This window comes from Vulpes lagopus, chromosome 6 (genome assembly GCF_018345385.1).
Source record: "Vulpes lagopus strain Blue_001 chromosome 6, ASM1834538v1, whole genome shotgun sequence".
In the NCBI taxonomy this organism is placed as follows: domain Eukaryota; kingdom Metazoa; phylum Chordata; class Mammalia; order Carnivora; family Canidae; genus Vulpes; species Vulpes lagopus.
In genome coordinates, this window is record NC_054829.1 from 24,637,380 (window position 1) to 24,655,889 (window position 18,510).

At 40.6% G+C, this 18,510-nt stretch overlaps 1 protein-coding gene across 17 annotated transcripts in view; it reads right to left on the reverse strand.

Moving 5' to 3' along the window:
* TTLL5 (tubulin tyrosine ligase like 5) overlaps window positions 1-18,510 on the reverse strand; it is a 268,339-nt gene that overhangs the window by 131,670 nt on the left and 118,159 nt on the right. For 13 of the 17 annotated variants that reach the window (XR_005988409.1, XR_005988410.1, XM_041758913.1 and 10 more), the window contains one exon: window positions 17,702-17,886. Coding sequence is in view for 15 of the 17 variants with exons in the window: in XM_041758913.1 (XP_041614847.1) it covers window positions 17,702-17,886 (185 nt within the window). In the remaining 2 variants the exon portion in view is untranslated. The remainder of the gene's footprint in view (window positions 1-17,701; window positions 17,887-18,510) is intronic. The other 4 variants (XM_041758911.1, XM_041758909.1, XM_041758920.1 and 1 more) reach the window with 1 other exon arrangement.

The following is an 18,510-nucleotide window of genomic DNA, read 5'->3' on the forward strand; positions in this document are numbered from 1 at the left end:
AAATGAGACAGGAGCTTGAAAAAGGTCTTTATGATAACTAATGGCTTCTCTAATTACAGCCTCAGTCAGTGGGCCAAAACCCTAATAAAAGAGGCTTATTAATAATTTATAGAACAGCAATAAAATAAACAAAATGTACACACGTTACCATGTTTAGCATAAACTGTGTAGTTTAGAGATTAGTGAATGGGAAGGAGAAGAAATATCAGATGTGTTGAATCTTCTCTCTATTGGCAAGGCCACTCCTAATTTAAACATCATTTTTATCATAAGAGCTAAGTTACCGAATGCCTGAATGCTCACAATGTGCCCTGTACCAAATGTCCTTGAATTGTTTGATGTGTGTTATCTCACGTAATCCTGAACAAGCCCTCTGAAGTAGGTCCTACTATTATCCCCATTTTACAAAAGAGGAAACTAAAATCTGTTAGATAATTCTGAGAGTAAGCAATTACACAAAAATCACATTCCTACTAAGTGCAGGGCCAAGATGAGAACAGAGAATATTCTCCTCCAAGTGCATCTGGTATATTTTTTCCCAAAAAACATGGTTTAACATTTGAGTTCTTGCAGTAGTAATGTCAGGTACTTTAAGTGAGGTTTTATATCTCACTCCTTACCCATCACTCCTCACCCATTATACTCCCTTTCAGAGAAGGAGAAACTAAGGCTCAGAGAGTTTACAATAATTAACTTGCTCAAGATTATATAACAGTTGCAGAACTGGTACTCTTGTTTTAAAATTCATTCTCTAGTTTTAAAACTAGTTGGAAACAATCCTAGCTATCCTTAATTGTTAGAGATTTTTGAAAATATAATTGGATACCTCAAATTACCAGAGGACATTAAAGAAGTAGGGAAAAAAAAACCCATTCTCAATCAGTTTTGTTTCTTAGCAGGTACAGTAAAGGGTGGTAGCAAGAACACGAAATTAATTTTAGATTCCTGGTAGGTTTTGTTTTTTCATGTAACATCAATTCCTTATTTTATGGATAGACAAAAAAAATGGTAGCTACTATGATTTCCTTCTATACGAAAGTACCATTGTTAGTTTATTTTGAAAACAGCTAAAGGGGCCCACTACTTAAATGAGAGATTAAGAATAACAAAACTTTTAAAGCTTCTCATCTTTCTTTCCAAAGGATTTGTGTTAAAAATATAACTAGTCTCTTTAAATAGTAACAACTGATCCTCTATTTTAAATATTCTATTCTTACTTCTGTGGTTTTGTCTAGAAGACACCCAGGACCTATGCCACTACTCCCACCCACTCAGCGCAGTCTTCCGAGGACCTATGTTGCTAGTAAATAAATAATTTGGAGCTCACTTAGATATGGGCTCAAAATCTTCTTTTCACAGTCCTCCAGCCAAAGCCAGTCAATCAGAAGTGACAAAGGAGATGAACCTACTTTCAACCCCTGTTCTAGAACAGTATGATCCAACAGAATGTATTGTGATGATGGAAATGTTCTATAATCTGTATCACCTAGGGACACCTGGGTGGCTCGGCGGTTGAGCATCTGCCTTTGGCTCAGGGCGTGATCCCAGTCCTGGGATCGAGTCCCGCATCAGGCTCCCTGCGGGGAGCCTGCCTCTCCCTCCATCTGTGTCTCTGCCTCTCTCTGTGTGTCTCTCATGAATAAATAAATAAAATATTTTTTTTTAAAGTCTGTATCACCTAATAAAAGAGCCACATGTGGCTACGGCTACTGTATTTGCAATGTGGGTGGTATGAATGAGGAACTGGAATTTAAACTTTATATAACTTAAGTTTAAAAAGCCACATGCACTTACTGGCTACCTTATCAGACAGCACAGCTCTGAAGCCTCAACCAGATTTAGCTGAATCTTATTGTACAGACCTTGCTCGAGTTTGGTCTAAGCAAATCATTTCTAGATTAAATGACTTTAAGAAAGCCTCTGGGTCTTGCTTTCAGTTTCCCAGTTTCTTCCAGGAGAGGCAGAAGGAGTCAATGAACTAAAATGGATTCAAGCATCAACTGTGGCCCTAGAAGCATCTTGCCTTGACTAGGGAAGACCTAAGTGCAGGGTAAATCTCCCAGCAGTGGGCCAGGCCTGAAACTGTCTAAGCCAGTTAGGCTTCACATCTGGAGGTTTGTTCCTAACAGGACAGAAGGATGATGAATATGGCTGTCACCAGGCTGCATCTGCTTCTCTGTCCATCTATATTTCTCCAGGTACACAAAGCTTCATCAGATGAAGAGAAACGGAAAATGGTATATATTGAAAATCAGATTTTCAGTAATAATGAACATTTCACACTAAAGAATTTTAAAGAAGGACAGGCTTATAGTGCATAAAGACATAGCACCAGTTATAAGAGAAAGAACTCATCATTTTTTGTTAGGAATATTAGACTATTAAGGTGGCCCTTGTAGCCAATGGTCTAGGTGGATTCTCTGGGCCGATGACCACAGTCTATGCTACTAAATCCAGGCTGGCCAACTCATGAATTCATGCCACTGGTCACGAGAGTCTGGAAGACAGGTGGGATAGTTTAAAACCCATCTTAATTAGTTTCAGTAATTAAATAACATGCCTTGCTGATAACGGATATCAACATCTTCATGTGCGAAAGATAGTACACATCTGTAAGAACCATGTAAATCTGTGTTTGAACCTCTAATACATTCTACCTTAATTTTTATTAAAATACAAAACTTTTCAAGTTCACTACAGTAACAGTAAATGCAACAAAGTTATATTATTAGCACTAATGATAACCTAAATTTAATGAGCACTTAATTTTTGCCAGACATTGTTCTAAGTGTATGTGGGTATATTTATACATAAACTCATTTAATCTTCAAGATAAATCTGTTAGGTAGAATTACTGCCCTCATTTACAAATGGGAAAATAGGGGTTGAGAGGTAAAATAACCTGCCCAAGAACAAATAATTGTTACTTGTCAGCCCCTAGTTTCAATTCCTGGTCAGCCGGATGCAAAATCTCCCAATCTTGTAGTTTCTAAGCACTGTGCTACTCCCACTGCCTTGCCCCACTGAGTCTGGAATTTACAATTCTATCTTGGACCAGCAGCATCTGCAATCCCTGGGAGCTTGATAAAAATGCAGACTCTCAGTCAGCCTCTACCTCAGGGAAGGAAATCTGCATTTGACAAGATCCACAGGTAATTCTTGAGAGCGTGTTAAAGTCAAGGAAGCACTTCTTATAAGAGATGGTGAAAAGTAAAGAGGATTCCGGGGTTCTCCGCACAAAGTTCAGAAGGTCTTCCAAGTACCAGCAGAAATGCCTTGATGGGGTGAAGAGCAAGATATAAAACACCCAAGGGGAAGGAGTAGAGAAGATAATCCTATCAGGAGCTTTAAGATTTTACTAGTTCTCAATGTTGTCCAAATGTTCAGACATTGACACGAATAATCATTCAATTTGCCAAGGATGCAAACATGGATAAAATGGTTAAGAACAAGGTTCAGAAAATTTGGAGTCTACTTGTGATGCTGCCTTGAGAAACAGTGGTCATTAAAAAATAACCAAGATATTTATGCATTAAAAACAACCAGCTTAGCTTGTTGAATATTCTTCTGTCAGCCTTTCTCTAGCTGGTCACCTAAGTCAATGATTGCCCATGGGAAAACCTAGTCACGGGATCTCAGGATCTCACAGCTGCCTAAGCCTGAGGCAGATGCTCCACAACCCTTGCTGTCTCCCTCTTCTGCTCCCACTCTCCTGGAGCACCGTGTCCAGCGGTTTCACTCCCATTCCCTTCTTCTTGTCCACTGCCACAGTGACCTCAGTGCATTTTTTCTTTTAATACCAAAATGCTGTTTATTTTAGAGCCAGTCATCCGAATAAGGCAGGTGAGCAAATAACTGAACGTGTAGAGTAAGGACACATTGCACACATTCCTTCTAGACAGGTGTTTAAATTACAGTAGGAATAAATACAGGTGATGGATTGAAAAGGGGGTAGGAGAAACAGAGAGGGAGGCCAATTTCCGGCGGCTGGCCCGCCCAAGTGTTACTGCTTGTTACTGCTGTTTGCTAAAAGGAGTGCTGCTGCCAGCACTATAATTAAAATATGATGGCACTGCCCTGATGGCTTCCCAGAATATACCCACCACCCACCCAGATATATAACCTTTTGGTATCCAAAGAGGATCCAGGGCCAGGCCTAACTGGATCTCTGTAGCTCTAGTTGGCATGCTCTAGAAATGCTGCACACCTGAATGCTCAAAAGAAGTCCAAACCTCAGAGATAATCCAATAAATATCTACTGCACTGCCTATTGTAAGCAAGGCCTTGGGTAAAATCCTAAGGGTACAGGAAGGGGATTTTGGGGATGGGGTAACTGGGTAATGGACATAAAGGAGGACATGGGATATAATGAGACTGATGCGGGGCACCTAGGTGGCTCAGTTAAGTGTCTGCTTTTAGCTCAGGTCATGATCCTGGAGTTCCAGGATCTAGCCCCACATTGGCTCCTTGCTCAGTGAAGAGTCTGCTTCTCCCTCTCCCTCCACCCCTCCCCCTGCTCCTTCTTTCTCTCTCTCTCTCTCTCTCATAATTGCTCTTAAATAAAATCTTAAAAAAAAAAAAGGACTGAATTACTGAACTCTACCTCTGAAACTAGTAATACGCTATATGTTAATTGAATTTAAATAAATTTTTAAAATCCTAAGAGTTTATACAGATTAAGATGTGGCTTCTGCCCTCAAGCCATGAAGTAGCTGGTAACCTAGTGAGACAAGACACCTGGACAGATGGTAAGATTTAAGGCCTCTAGAAAGTGATAACTACTATCATAAATAGTTAAGGGAATTCAAAGAAGACATTTGAGCTGGGCATGAAAGGACTGGTAAGAAAATTGCTGTGGGGGTAGCAGGGTGGTGGTGGTTCCTTGAGCAGGAAAATTAAGTAAAAATGCAGAGATAGATAAGCAGGAAAAATGTCTGAAAAGAAGCAGTCTAATTTGGCTAAAGCTCAGAACAATAAAAGATAGGAAAAGAAAGAAAAATGGCTCAGGGAGATCCTTGAACGCCAGACTAAAGATTCTGCTCTAGACCTAAGACAGAACATAAGTTTGTTCAAGGGTTCTGATAGAGTAGGGCTCTATCAGAATCATGCTGTACGTAGAGATCTCTAGTGCTGTTTTTGAGGGCTGGGGTGAAAGGAACTATTAAGGAAAATTAAGACTTGTTGAGAGCCATGGCAGTCAGGTAGGTGAGTGGTACCAAGTCTGGGATGTAGGATATGCCACTGCTGGGCTCCTCTCACTTCCCTCCTAAGGCTTAGGAAGAGTGCTGGGCCTTGGAGATAGAGAGCCATTTTGCAATCTAATGATAAAAGCTCTTGAGTTTATATGTTCATTGTTCATGGTTTCTTCTTGGATCAGCTCTTTTGGATCTATCTTCCCATGCAGCAGTAAGGCAAAATAGTGCTGCCTGGCATTCTGAGAAGGGAGGGGCAGAGAGTGGGCCTTAGTGCAAATACACCTTTGCTTAGATTTACCCTTTCTATGCCTCTCTTCAACAGAATGCTTTGAGGATCAGGATTGGGGGGGTGGGCCTGTGGGGAAGGTGTAACTAGACGGCTTTGGTCTAGGCCTGTGGCCTGCCTGGTAAGCAAAAAGAGACATTGGATCAGATATTCTCTAGCCCAAATCACCAAAGCTAGGAATTCCACTCAGGAGCTTGGAACTAAAAATAATAATAAGCAGGGGCTTTGGCCTGAAGGATCCTTTCTGGACATCTTCTGAACCCCAAGGCAGTGACTCTGGAATCCTAGATTCCAGCCATAGTTCTTCCTAAATCAGTGTTTAACGACCATTTGTGCTGTAATTTCCAGCTCCACCACAGAACAATATCAAACAAACTGATATTTAAGGATGGTGAAGTTGTAGTAGATATTTGGGAAGACGACACAGGTTAATGAGAAAAATAAGATACTGGCATTCAACATGAGCCCTCGAGTCTTCTACCAGGTCAATCATAAACTGGCATCTGCCTCTGTATGTATGTGCCATCAGTGCCTTAAGGATAAGACACTCTCCATGCATAGCAGACCATTAATTCTCCACTGCTACAAATGTAGCCCTCTGCTGACTAGGGCTTGTGGGTTTTCACATGACTTTTACCTTTCTTAACACAGTACCAAGGTTTATCATTGCTGCTTGGGAAAAAACAACCAGCAAATATATAACTATGCCAGGAGGCAGGGATTACCCCCAACATGGAAGATCACAAGCTTCTTTGGTATTTTATCACTGCCTCTAAGAAGGTCCTTCAAACCACTTCAACACAGCAGGATCCTGAAATCCTGTTGCTACCACTTTGCACTTACTTCCTAGTGTCGAATTTATTTTTTATAAATAATCTCCCTTAGCTGTAAAGGAGCCTTGTCATTAAACTTCTTCAACAGTGTAGTACTAGTAGGGTGCCTAGGTGGCTCAATCAGTTAAGTGTCTGCCTTCAGCTCAGGTCATGATTTCAGGTCCTGGGATTGAGCTCCCTGCTCAGCAGAGAGTCTCCTTCTTCCTCTCCCTCTGCCCCGTCCCTCTTCTTGCTTTCTCCCCTACCCTCACCTAAATAAGTAAAATCTTTTTTTTTTTTAAAGGAGCATGGTGGTAGAGCTGAAAGAGCTTCATGCCATGATTTGTATTATAATATAATTGCAGGTTTATTTGCCTATCTTGACCCACAAATTACTGTCTCATTCATTGTTGTATACTCAGAGCTTAGCCCAGCAGGCACAAAAGATTTATATACTAAATGAAGTGGGTCTCAACCAGACCCAAACACACACACAGAGCCTCTAGCTAGCAGCTAGTTTCACCAGTGAGTGGAAAAGTGATTAATGTCACTGGAAGCCCAGAAAGGAAATTAAAGGTTCCAAATTACCTCTTTTTGCAAATACCACAAGGGAGGGGCTGCTTTGGAATAATGGGAAATAAAATAATCAGTGATTAGAGAGAGGTAAGTGTTGCTCTTGCTACAGCCCGCATAATTTTAGAGATGAGTTTTGCCTGGTCTTGAAGCCTTGGGCAAGGTTCTCAAACACGGGAAATGAGAGCTTTGCATACAGTTTTCACTCCTTGTCTGCACAATGTCTATACTGTATATTTCTTCTTGGCACTGAAATTGCAAAAGGCTGACACTCAATTTGAGATTGGGTTGCATGTGTTCTTAGTATTTCTCCAGTGATGAAAATCGTCTAGTAAGTATGGATCTGGCACTTTTGGTTTTCCTTTTCTTTTATCTTGAGTGAAACTGATCTTGAACCTCAGGCTCACTAGGCATTTGCAAACGTCATGTATTTAATTTATCAAAATGGAGGCTGGGAATTCAACATGAAAGATCAAATAATATCTTGAAATGTGAGCCAACTGGTGGCACAGTGCTCCCAATGCAGCTTACAATCTCACCACAGCTCACGTGAGGTCTAGAGATGTAGCTTCAGAAGATTATTTCATTAATCCAACAAATATTTATCAGCTACTGTGTGGCTTTCTTCGCAGCGTTGAGCAAGAACCATGAAAAAAACCCACAAGACAAAAACCCTTGCTTATGTAGAGATTACACCCTCATTGGGGGATATCACCGAAATATATACAGAATATGTGAAGCAAAGGTGATCACAGATTTGGAGTGATTAGGGACACCTTGGGTGGCTCAGTGGTTGAGCGTCTGCCTTTGGCTCTGGGCATGATCTGGGAGTTCCGGGATCGAGTCCCGCATCGGGCTCTTTGCATGGAGCTTGCTTCTTCTCCCTCTGCCTATGTCTCTGCCTCTCTCTGTGTGTGTGTGTGTGTGTGTGTGTGTGTCTCTTGTGAATAAATATATATATATTTTTTAGATTTCACCATTTATTTATGTGAGACACATAAAGGCAGAGACATAGTCAGGCAGAGAAATAGGCTCCCTGTGGGAGCCCGATGTGGGACTTGATCCCAGGACCCAGGACCACGCTCCAAGCCGAAGGCAGACGCTAAACCGCTGAGCCACAGGTGCCCCAATAAATAAATTCTTAAAAAAAATAAAAGATTTGGAGTGATCATTTTTGGCCAAATTATCATTACTATAAGCCATATGCTACCTTAAAAGTTTTCAGAGGTTCTTAACTTGGAGGCCATGAGTCAGGGGGCATCAAGAAGGAGCCTAGTGGGAGGGTGTCTATGAACTCTTTCAAATTTTTTTTTTTTGAACTCTTTCAAATTAATGCAGATTTCTGAGTGTACAGTTTTTTCAGAAGAAGATAGCCTTCATTCAATTCTCAAAGGGATCCCTGACTCTGAAAAGGTTAAGAATCACTCAGGATGATATGAAGATTAATTTGTGTACATCTGCATTCATAATGTCCTCAGAACTACACCAATATCATCTTGAGAATAATGGTCTCTGTGTCATTCATATAAGCCTGCCACAGAAACTTTCATTTCCTGACCATGGGACGCTGAATGATCTAGAACATGGAATTGCAGTGGCAAGTCCTTTCTGACTTGTTTTAATGTATGCAGCTAGAACCAAAGGCAGTCCTGGAGTAGGAAACACCAGTGGACCAAGATCCACTTCACTCAAGATAAAAGAAAAGGAAAACCAAAAGTGCCAGATCACTTACTACATCATTTTCAACACTAGAGAAATATTCAACCAAGAACATGAAAAACAATCATCCTTAAAACAGCTATCTTTTTAACCATTATTTCAAGGGCACTTCCTGAGAATGTATTAAATCATTAGCCACACCAACCAACATATTTTAAGACAGCTTCAACTCCTGTATCAGTTCCTGGATGCCAATAAGATGAACCTCAAGAAATCTACACTCTGATCACCAAAAGATATGAGTTATAAAGTTAATTAAATTTTAAGAGGTTATGAAAAGCTGGGAATCTCTGTAGTTCCAATACATCAGCACAAGGTCCTCTTGTCATGTACCCCCTCTGTCAAACATTGTCATTTATATAATACACATAAGCATATTGACATTTAGGGCTCCAAAATCTATAAACAGTTCTAGATTAAAACTTGAGACATTACTGGGAAACATTACAAAACAGCTAAATTGCTGGGTAGTGTTTTCAATTTATATATTTGGTTTTTAGAAGTCGATGGGGGCTGCCACCACCATAATAAATCAATCCACTATTTTTGCATCTCCGCAGATTAAGAAGGCTGAGTTTTGCCTACTCAAAGCATCAGCTGATGTCACCATAAAATAATCTAATAAAGAGTTCATTCTAACAAATATTCATTTACTCAACAAATAACTGATAATCTAGACAAAGTCACACATCTCTCAACCTGCTTCGGAGAGTAGAAAAGCACTTCTAATCACGAAAACAGTTCAACTCTCCAGGTCTCTCTTGCAGGCTCAAGCACTGGCTTGGCTAGCACTCTGCAGCAGTGTTTAGCTGATGAGGGGTTAGAATCCTGATTCCCACAGGAGGAGGCAGGGAAAAACTGAGAGAAAGAGCATGGCATCAGACAGACTTGGGTTTGAATCCTGGTTCAGTCACTTGCCATTTGTATGACCTTAGCATACTCACTTATCCTTCCAGCTTGTTTTCTTCATCTGTAAAAAATAAGTATCTACATCCTAGGGTTAAAGAGATGATAAAAAGTGCTCGGCACAGTGCCTGGTGCAAAGCAGACATTCAGCCAATATCGGCTGCTTTATGATGAAGGGCAAGTGTGGTACTGTCAATGAAAAAACATGGAAGAGCAAGAGTTTAAAAAAAAATATAAAAACCAACAAAATGCAGAAGAGAGATTCTTTTTAATTTAGCAAGGATGTGATAAGTGCCTACCTAGTACACAGGTGCTATGCTAGGTGATGAATTAGGAAGAAGTGCCATCACACAGATTATAACTCGACAGGAAAGAAGAGATCCAAAATCACTATAAAAAGGTTTACTATACAGAGAGACTAATGAGGGGCTAAAGAAGCATGGAGAGTAGAAAGATGACTTCTGGTTGGGGCAGCAGTGGGTTCCTCATTCATTTCTTTATTCAAAAATGTACCGAGTACATACACTATACCAAAGCTGAAAAAAAAAAAAAAACTGGTGAAACTTGGTCACCATCCTCAACCAAGTAACTTACAGCCCAGTAGAATGAGCACATTTACTGAGTATTACTCATGAATCAGGTTCTGAGGCAGCACAGGACACTACCCTCAAAGAGCTCACTGTTGCAGGAGACAACTATCTGGACATAGTGTGATGCATGAAATGACATGCCTCTGAGTGAAGGGGCACCTGTTGGGGAACACCATGAGAAACATATGGCCACCAACTGACCCATAAACTGGACCGGGGCACTCAGAGGCTCCTTACCACCTCCTCCTGTCCTTGGAATGTGGGTTCCACTTGCCTTTTCCACTTCCAGAGGCTGCTCTAAGGACACAGCCTTGAGATGGTGATGTGCTGAAAATACGTGCATGGTATATATGACTGAGTGCAGTTAGGGCCTCTTTATAAATTTTTAAGATTTGGAGGCAGGTGTGGGGATCCATTCATCTTGCTGCCACCCAAGACAAGCCTCATATGTAAGTTCCCTTTGCTATTATTAAAACGCCTCCCAACCTGGAGCGGCTTGCCTCTTTGATCTCTACCTGCTTTCTGAGCACAGGGGCCAGTTTCAGATCACATTAGGAAAGCTCCCAAGAGGGTTGTGAGCCAAACAGCATCTATGTTGAGCCTGGACGGATGTATAAGGTTAAACATGATGACAGCAGAGCATTTCCCATGAGAAGATAGCAAAAACTAAGGTGTGGAGCTGAACAAATTCTGGGTGAGCTGCACAAAGCCATGTGTGATGGGGGAGGACAGATGGAAGAAAGTAGCCTGGAGCCAGATTCTAAATAACGGATTTGAAGAACATTTAATAGCTTGGGCTTTACATTGTAGATAACAGAAAGCCCCCTTGAGCTTCTTGAGCAAAGGAGTATTATCACCAGACTTGTGATTCAAAAAGATTCCTTTATAGCAAAGACCAGGTAGACCAGAGGCCGGCCAGGAGAGCGGAGCAGAGGTAATTGCAACTGTCCAGCTAAGATAATTCAGGGCTTAAGCAGGACAGTCAATGTGAAAGTGAAACAGGGAAGATAGGTTTGAGACATTATGGAGTCCAAATCAATCAGACTTGGCAACTCCCTGGACACAAGGAATGAAGAAGCAAACAGAGACAACGATAAATCAAATGCTCCATACCTAAACCCTGAGGAGAACTACAGTGTCACCAACACCAAGAGAGAAAAGGGAGACAAACAAGTCGGTTTTAGATGGACTATTTTTTTAATATTTTCAAAATACATTTAAAATGCATTGTGTGTTTTGGATGCTGGTAATACAGTGAGGTAGAAATGCCTGACAGTTGGAAGTCTGAACTTGGCACTCAGCAAAGAGGTTCACACTTAAGATGTATACAGGGGAGAAATCCACAGAACAGTACCAGATGGAGCTATGGGAAGAGAAAATTTATCCAAGGGGAAACTGTATGTTGAAAAAACAGTTGCCTTGCACCCTGACTTCAGAGCTGTGCTGGAGGAGAGCTACAAAGAACAGGAAGAAGCAGACTGCCCAGGCATCATCCCACTGTCTTTAATCAGGGAGAGCCTGCTGTTGCCAGTTTTATATATTTGAGGTCTATAATGCCAGTGGCTTTTTAAAAATGTTGTAAATGGAATCTAGTCTTCAGGGGAAAGAGGAGGATGAGCTCCCAGAGAAATCACTGAAGGGTTAAAGAAGCTAAGAAAAGTTTTCAGGTAGGAGGTGGTCAATAATAGTGCCACATACTGCGGGAGAATGAGGTTTAAAAATAGGTGACCGAGGATCACAGGGGAAGAGAGGAAAAAATAAAATGAGGAAATCAGAGAAGGAGACAAACTGTAAGAGACTCTTAATCATAGGAAACAAACTAAAGGTTGCTGGAGGGTCAGGGGGTGCAGGGATCCATTAACTGTGTGATGGGTATTAAGGAGGGCACGTGATGTAATGAGCACTGGGTGTTATGTAAGATTGACGAATCACTGACCTCTACCTCTGGAACTAATAAAACACAAGTTAATTAATTGAATTTAAATTTAAAAAATTTAAAAAAAATTTAAAAAAAATTAATGTTAAAAAAAATGACCAAATTTGGCAGTTCCAGGGTCCTTGGCAAACTCTGAGAGATTGCTGGACAAAATGGTAAGAGATAAGGTCAGACTGCAAGAGTAACTGTGGCTGGGATGGAGTCAGGGGCATGGGGGACAGCAAGGGCATGTTACTTTAAAACAATTTTGGTAGTACAGGGAAGACAGCTTGAGGGGGTGACAGGGTGAAAAGAAGGTTATTTCAGAACAAGAGACTATACAGCAGGCTAAGGAACTAAGGAACACTGTGGGTTAAGAGCCTTAGGAGACAACAGAAGAGCTATAGAATTAGGTTCAATTGGAGCGAGGCCCCAGAGCCAGGAGGCACAGAGACCCAGGAGGAGAATTAGCCTCAATACCAAAATCACTCTATTTTACAGAGGAGGAAATCAAGGCATAGGGAGGTTAAGTAACTTCTCCAAGGTCTCACTGACTCAAGAGCTCCTGTTTTTCCTATTTATCCTTTTCTGTTTCTGAAATGGGAAAGGATAATGTATACAATACAAAGAAATGTTAACTTCTACCCAGAAAGAATACAGAACCAAAGGAGCTAGACTTGGAAAACCAACACCAAGTCAGAACACAAATGTACAACAGTTCAAATGTGTCTGGGCACACTAAAGAGGCAGGAGGAGAGTTCCAAATGTCCAAGCTTGTGATAAACTGGGTGCCATCCACCTCAGTTCTGGATAACATTCATCATCATTTCAGCTCCCTCTCTGCCAATTTCACCTTCAAGTTGGAAATTTTGAAATTAAGATTCACTCAAGGTCCACACTGGTGGCTTCTGATGCAGAAGAAAAGGTAGAGAATTCCTTCACATAAGAATGAGTGAGAAACCAAACTTTTTTTTTTTTTAAGATTTTATTTATTCATTCATGGGACAGAGAGACAGAGAGAGAGGCAGAGACACAGGCAGAGGGAGAAGCAGGCTCCATGCAGGGAACCCAACGTGGGACTCAATCCCAGGACTCCAGGATCACGCCCCAAGCCAAAGGCAGTCGCTCCGCTGCTGCCACCCAGGCGTCCCGAAACCAAACATTCTATGCTGCAGCATACACCCTTCTCTAGAACTGCTCTAGAAGAGTATCATGGTAGGGAGCAAAAAATGAAAGAAATGGAACGGTTTTCTTTTCCACTCTCCATCTACATGAAAAATGTGAGAAGCAGAAAGGGTCTCCTCCCTCCTATGTATCTGTCAGCACATTTCCAGGAGGCCTGGCCACGTCCCGGGCACTGGCTGGCTGGGGAAGAGAGACTGACACAGCACATTCGTTCGCCTTGGAGCCCTCGCCTGGGTGGTCTGCTGTTATTCCTTTGATTAAACTCCCAGGCTGGAAGAGCTGGAGCTGCTCCTAATGATAGCTGGGCCCTGAAATCTCACACTCGCCCGCACAGAGAGGGCCGGGGCTCCCTCTGAGTGTCTGCCTCCCACTCCTCACCACAGAGCCAGGCTCCTTGGCCACATTCTTCTGCTCACTAACAGCAGTAACCACAAAGGGCGACATCTGTGCAGAGTGCTACAGTGGCAAGGCACACCTCTCCCAGTGCGGGGTGAGGCAGAGGTAATGAGGCTGATGCTCTATTCCAGCGCCCTGACACCTACTGCAGCCCTTCCCGTGACTGGACTGCTCCTAGAAAACCCTGCTTTTAGGGATGTACAACCTGAATTCCAAAGAACCCCATTTCCAAAGGACAACCAGCCTCTTGTGTGCCAAGGGAAAGAACTAATGTGACCCGTTCTCTGCTCAGATCTGTAGGGTAACTTGTTGAATAACGTACGCCAAGAACATGTATCTCTTTCCAGCATTATTTCAAGTGTACACATGCCGGCACAAACATTTCTAAAGTGGCTCTTGTGGCTACTTCATGTGGCAAGGAAATTTTGATGTTTTCATGTGTTCTAGGCTATAAAGAAAGTTAAATCATAACAGAGATAGTGAAAGTAATTACAAGCTAAATAAGGTTCTGTTCTTAGCCATGCAAATCCCTAAGAACTCAGCCTCTGATGTAAATTCTGAGTAACTCAAAGTTTTATTCTAAAATTTTGGAGTTGTCAGAGTACTTTCTTTACCCTTAGCTAGCTCACTGTTCCTCAGCATCTTCACCAGTGAACAGCAGGGAAATGGGGTGACAGTGTCTTATCTTACAATCTACCCTCCGCCAGCTACCTGAGGGATCAAGCTAAAAGACAAAGCCAACTGTGTCTCTGTGGCCTCCCTAACCTCCCAACCTATTGAGATTTAGAGAAGTTCTTTCAGAGAGAAAGCTTTCCTTAAATCAGCCTTTGTCTTCTCTTCTGGCTTCCATCCTAGCTGCTCTCTGCTGATTCCCTATCCTCCAGTAGCACTAACCAGCCTGCTATTTCCCTACAAACATAAAGGCTGGCTTTTATTCTGGAACCTGTACTCACCCTTCTTCTGCCACCCACATGCCTACCTTTAAGATTCAGTTTCCATATAATCTCTTCCAAGAAGGCTATGGCCTTTTCACTCTCATACGCAAAATGAGTTAGGTTTTACCTTTTGAGACTTCTGTGATTGCCTAGAAATATCTCTGCCATGCATATTCCATGCTAGTACTATCATGTGTTTATGTGGCTGTCGCCCTTACCACATCGTAAGTTATTTCATGCCAAGGACTATGTCTTATATCATCCTCCATGGCTTAGTACCAAAGCCTGGAACATTCCTAAGAGCTTAATAAAATGTTTTTGAATGAATAAATTAAAAAACCACATTTGAATGAAAAGGTTTTTGAAGGATGCCACAAAAAGCTTTAATGAGGTAAGTAGTTGAAATTATAGACAAAATAAAATAATTTTTCAAAAATGGACACAAGGATTGCAATTTTTTATACTCATCTTCCAAAACACAAATAATTTTTAAAAATCTGTGTTCTTTATTTAGTGATAAAGACTCTTAACACCTTACCCGTAAAAGCAATGTAAAGATACATCAGAGTTTATGGGATATGATGAAAGCGATACTCAGGGGAAAATTCATAGCTTTAAAACAGAGACAAACAAGAGTGAATGAAAGTATCCAACTTAAGAAACTGAGAGGAAAAATAAAGCTAGTAAAAGCAGAAGAAAGGGAATTAGTAAAGACAAAACAAAGCAACCAATTAGAAAACAATAGAATGGATAAGTATATACAGAATTATCTTATCAAAAAAAGGTAAGAAGGGGAAGAAAACATTAACCCTACTGGATTTAAAGAAAAAAAAAAAAGAAAACAAACACAAAATAGGAATTGGAAGGAAATAATCAGAGGTAAGAGGAAGTAAAAAGCATTTAAATTAATTACTGAACACAAAGCTGCTTCTGATGAAACTGCCTTGAAGGTTTCATGGCCTGAGTCAAGAGAAAAGGGCAGAGCTGCCCCCACTTTGGGTCTGCACCTCCACTTGTAAACACATGGGCCAGAGCCCATATGACACCATTGCAACAGGCTATTATTTACTAAAAGAAGAATAAAAGAATTTCCCAAGTTCCAAATTAAGGAATTACTTGCTCCGAGAAGAAGGAACCAGATAACATATAATTGAGCTTTAACAAAGCTTATATTAACAAAATTCATATTTTGATAACACTATATTTAAAAACTCACTTTTTCAAATCAGATTAGAAATCATTTATTATTGAAAGCCTTTTTTTTCAGCCATTAATGGCTGAAATACCAATACTTTCCAAATACATGGCATTTAGACTGTACAAAGTAGTTTTTGCATACTACCCTCAGGAACCTACTGTGTTTTTGCCATCAACAAAGATCCTGAGGTTGAAAGTTGAGTGAACTGTCCCAGATCACACAGCTGGTCAATGGTGGTGGAAGACAGATCTGTAGATGGCTAGTCCAACTCACTTTCTGCCACCCACCCTGCTTATTACCTACTACAGCCCCTCCCTCAGCACTGTACCAAGCACTAACCACCCTCTTATCAGACTCTAGAAGTTAAGACTGACATCTAATGGCAAATTCAGATCCCTATGAACAGGAGTCTGGTGGACTTTAAAATCTCTGGCACTGAAGTTCTCCTCAGACAAGACAGATGGACTGAAGGGAACGACTTTCCAATTAGGATACAATCACCCTGGAGTCCCACAGGATCAGAATCTTGTCATTTTGCAAGCTTTGCAGCTTACCAAATGACAGAAGCTAAAAATATGTAAACACTAATATTGGCTACATTCTTTTTACTATGACTGCAAAGAAATTTTCCTAATGTCTTGGTGCTTCTAGCTGCTCATTTATAAACTGGAAACATACACTCTTGTCAGTGACCGAGTGAAATACATGTAGTGGATCACTGGCTCTCTTCCTTCTTCATAGCCACTTCACATTTCAAAATTCCTTCCCATTCTACCATGGTCATGACATTATAATCCCTCTTCCCATCACTCCATCACTAAAATCTAACACACCAACTTCCCTCAAGTCTCAAAAGATTCTTTGCTTCCTATTTCCAATCAGGCCACCTTATCTACTCCCTTCGATTAGGGATTTGAGAAAGAAAATTCATTACAGTCTTACACACAAAACTCATTACAGCCTTACAAGATGAGGCTGAAGTAAAGCTAAAGCTTACCTTTAATTCCGGTTCTAAATTTTATACAGAGAAGCAGGGCACCACCAGGGAGCAGTGTATTGCCTACTTTTAACATGTGCTCAAAGTTATTTTCAGCTTCATTTTTTTCTAGACTTTATTACCATTACAGAGTTGCCACTGATTAAGACTCTGATGCAGGAGAGATGTAGCAAAATGTAACCATGGAGTTAAATTATATTTCTTTGGAAGATTTTGATGCCATTTTACATAAATGAAAGGGAGAAGACATGGCTTCTACCTCTAGTTAAATGCCATGGGGATGATAAGCAAGGAGGACAAAAACAATCCCAAAGTTCTTGTGAAAGTTTCACCTAACTTCATTGTGTTCGAAGCTTGTTAATATATATATACAACTTAAGGGAAAAATTGCAGTATCTAATTCTGTCTATCCAGCTTCCTGAATGACCTTGATGCTATCTTCTTTCAGCCTCAGTTTCCCCCATCTGTAAAATGGGCAGAATGATATGTGTTGGCTAAAGGTGTATTGAGATACTTCACTAATCAGTAGCCATAAAATGTCCTGAGATCAAGAGACAAAAAGGTGGTATAGTTAAAAAACAAAAAAACAAAAAACAAAAACAAAACAAAAAAAACCCCCAAAGGTAAAAGGTAATGTTATGACATTCTGGTAAAAAGATTTCTAAGACTAGAACTCACTGGAAAATTTTACCAAAGAAAGAAGTTATTTTTAAAGATCCTTTAAAAGTCTATTTGACAGCTGAACATTCAGATCTGTTTATCCATGAAATGAGTACATCAGAGTTAGCAGGCTTAATTTTGGAATACCTGAAACAGAGGCTCATTTTCTTCAAAGATGAAGAGGAACATTTTCATTCTTTAGCTCACACCAACTAGTACTCCTTCAACAAGCATCAGCATACAGGAAATGAGCAAAGGCAGGGAAGGACAAAGTACTGTGTCCTTAATACAATCCTCAGGACCAAAGAGCTCTTGGTCCCCCAATTGTCCGTACCTGCTGGGTGAGGAGACTGATGTGGGTAGATGGGGAATACTGCCTGGCTGCCTGCTTCTCAGCCAGCCGCTGAAGCTCGGCCGTAACCATACTTGGGTTATACCGTCTGCTGTACAGAGAACCATCTTCTTCTCTTTGTGGTTTAGCCATTCCCGAGTGCAGCTTGTTTGGATGGCATGAACCTGCTAAAAGAGAGAAAAGTTTTTACCCATCTTGGAAAAAAACCCTGAAAAACTTAGGGTGATGACAAAGCAATCTCAGCCAACAGATACTTGACTGAATCCCAGGGATCTTGGACAACTTGTTACAAGCATTTATTAATATATTTTTGTTTACTATGAAAGCTTCACACACACAAAATTTCATCATATGCAGTGGGGAACAAACACTGCTAGAATTTACTAATCTTGATGAACAAAAAGTTGTAGTTTTAAAACTCATTATAATTCTTATCTTTTGTGATGGGGCCGTACTTGTCAGTAGTCTGTGGCATCTACTGTCAAATAAGCCACAATCCTTCTTCCCAAGCTCAAAAGGGAAAACAGATAAAAGCAAAACAGCATAACTAGAAAAACAGCAATAATCTTATATTGACTAAATGATTCATTTTCCTTTCATATTTAAATGCTCTTCTTTCAACTATAATATCAGAGAGTTCTATTTTTGAGCACTGAAATTCTGGCAAAAAGAAATTATTTAATAATATCAAGGCTCATATTTTTCCTATGACAGAAGTCACATAGCTCACAGAAAAAAGTTTAAAACCCAGAAAAGTAGAAACATGTTTCCTTTCTGTCTTATTAATGCTT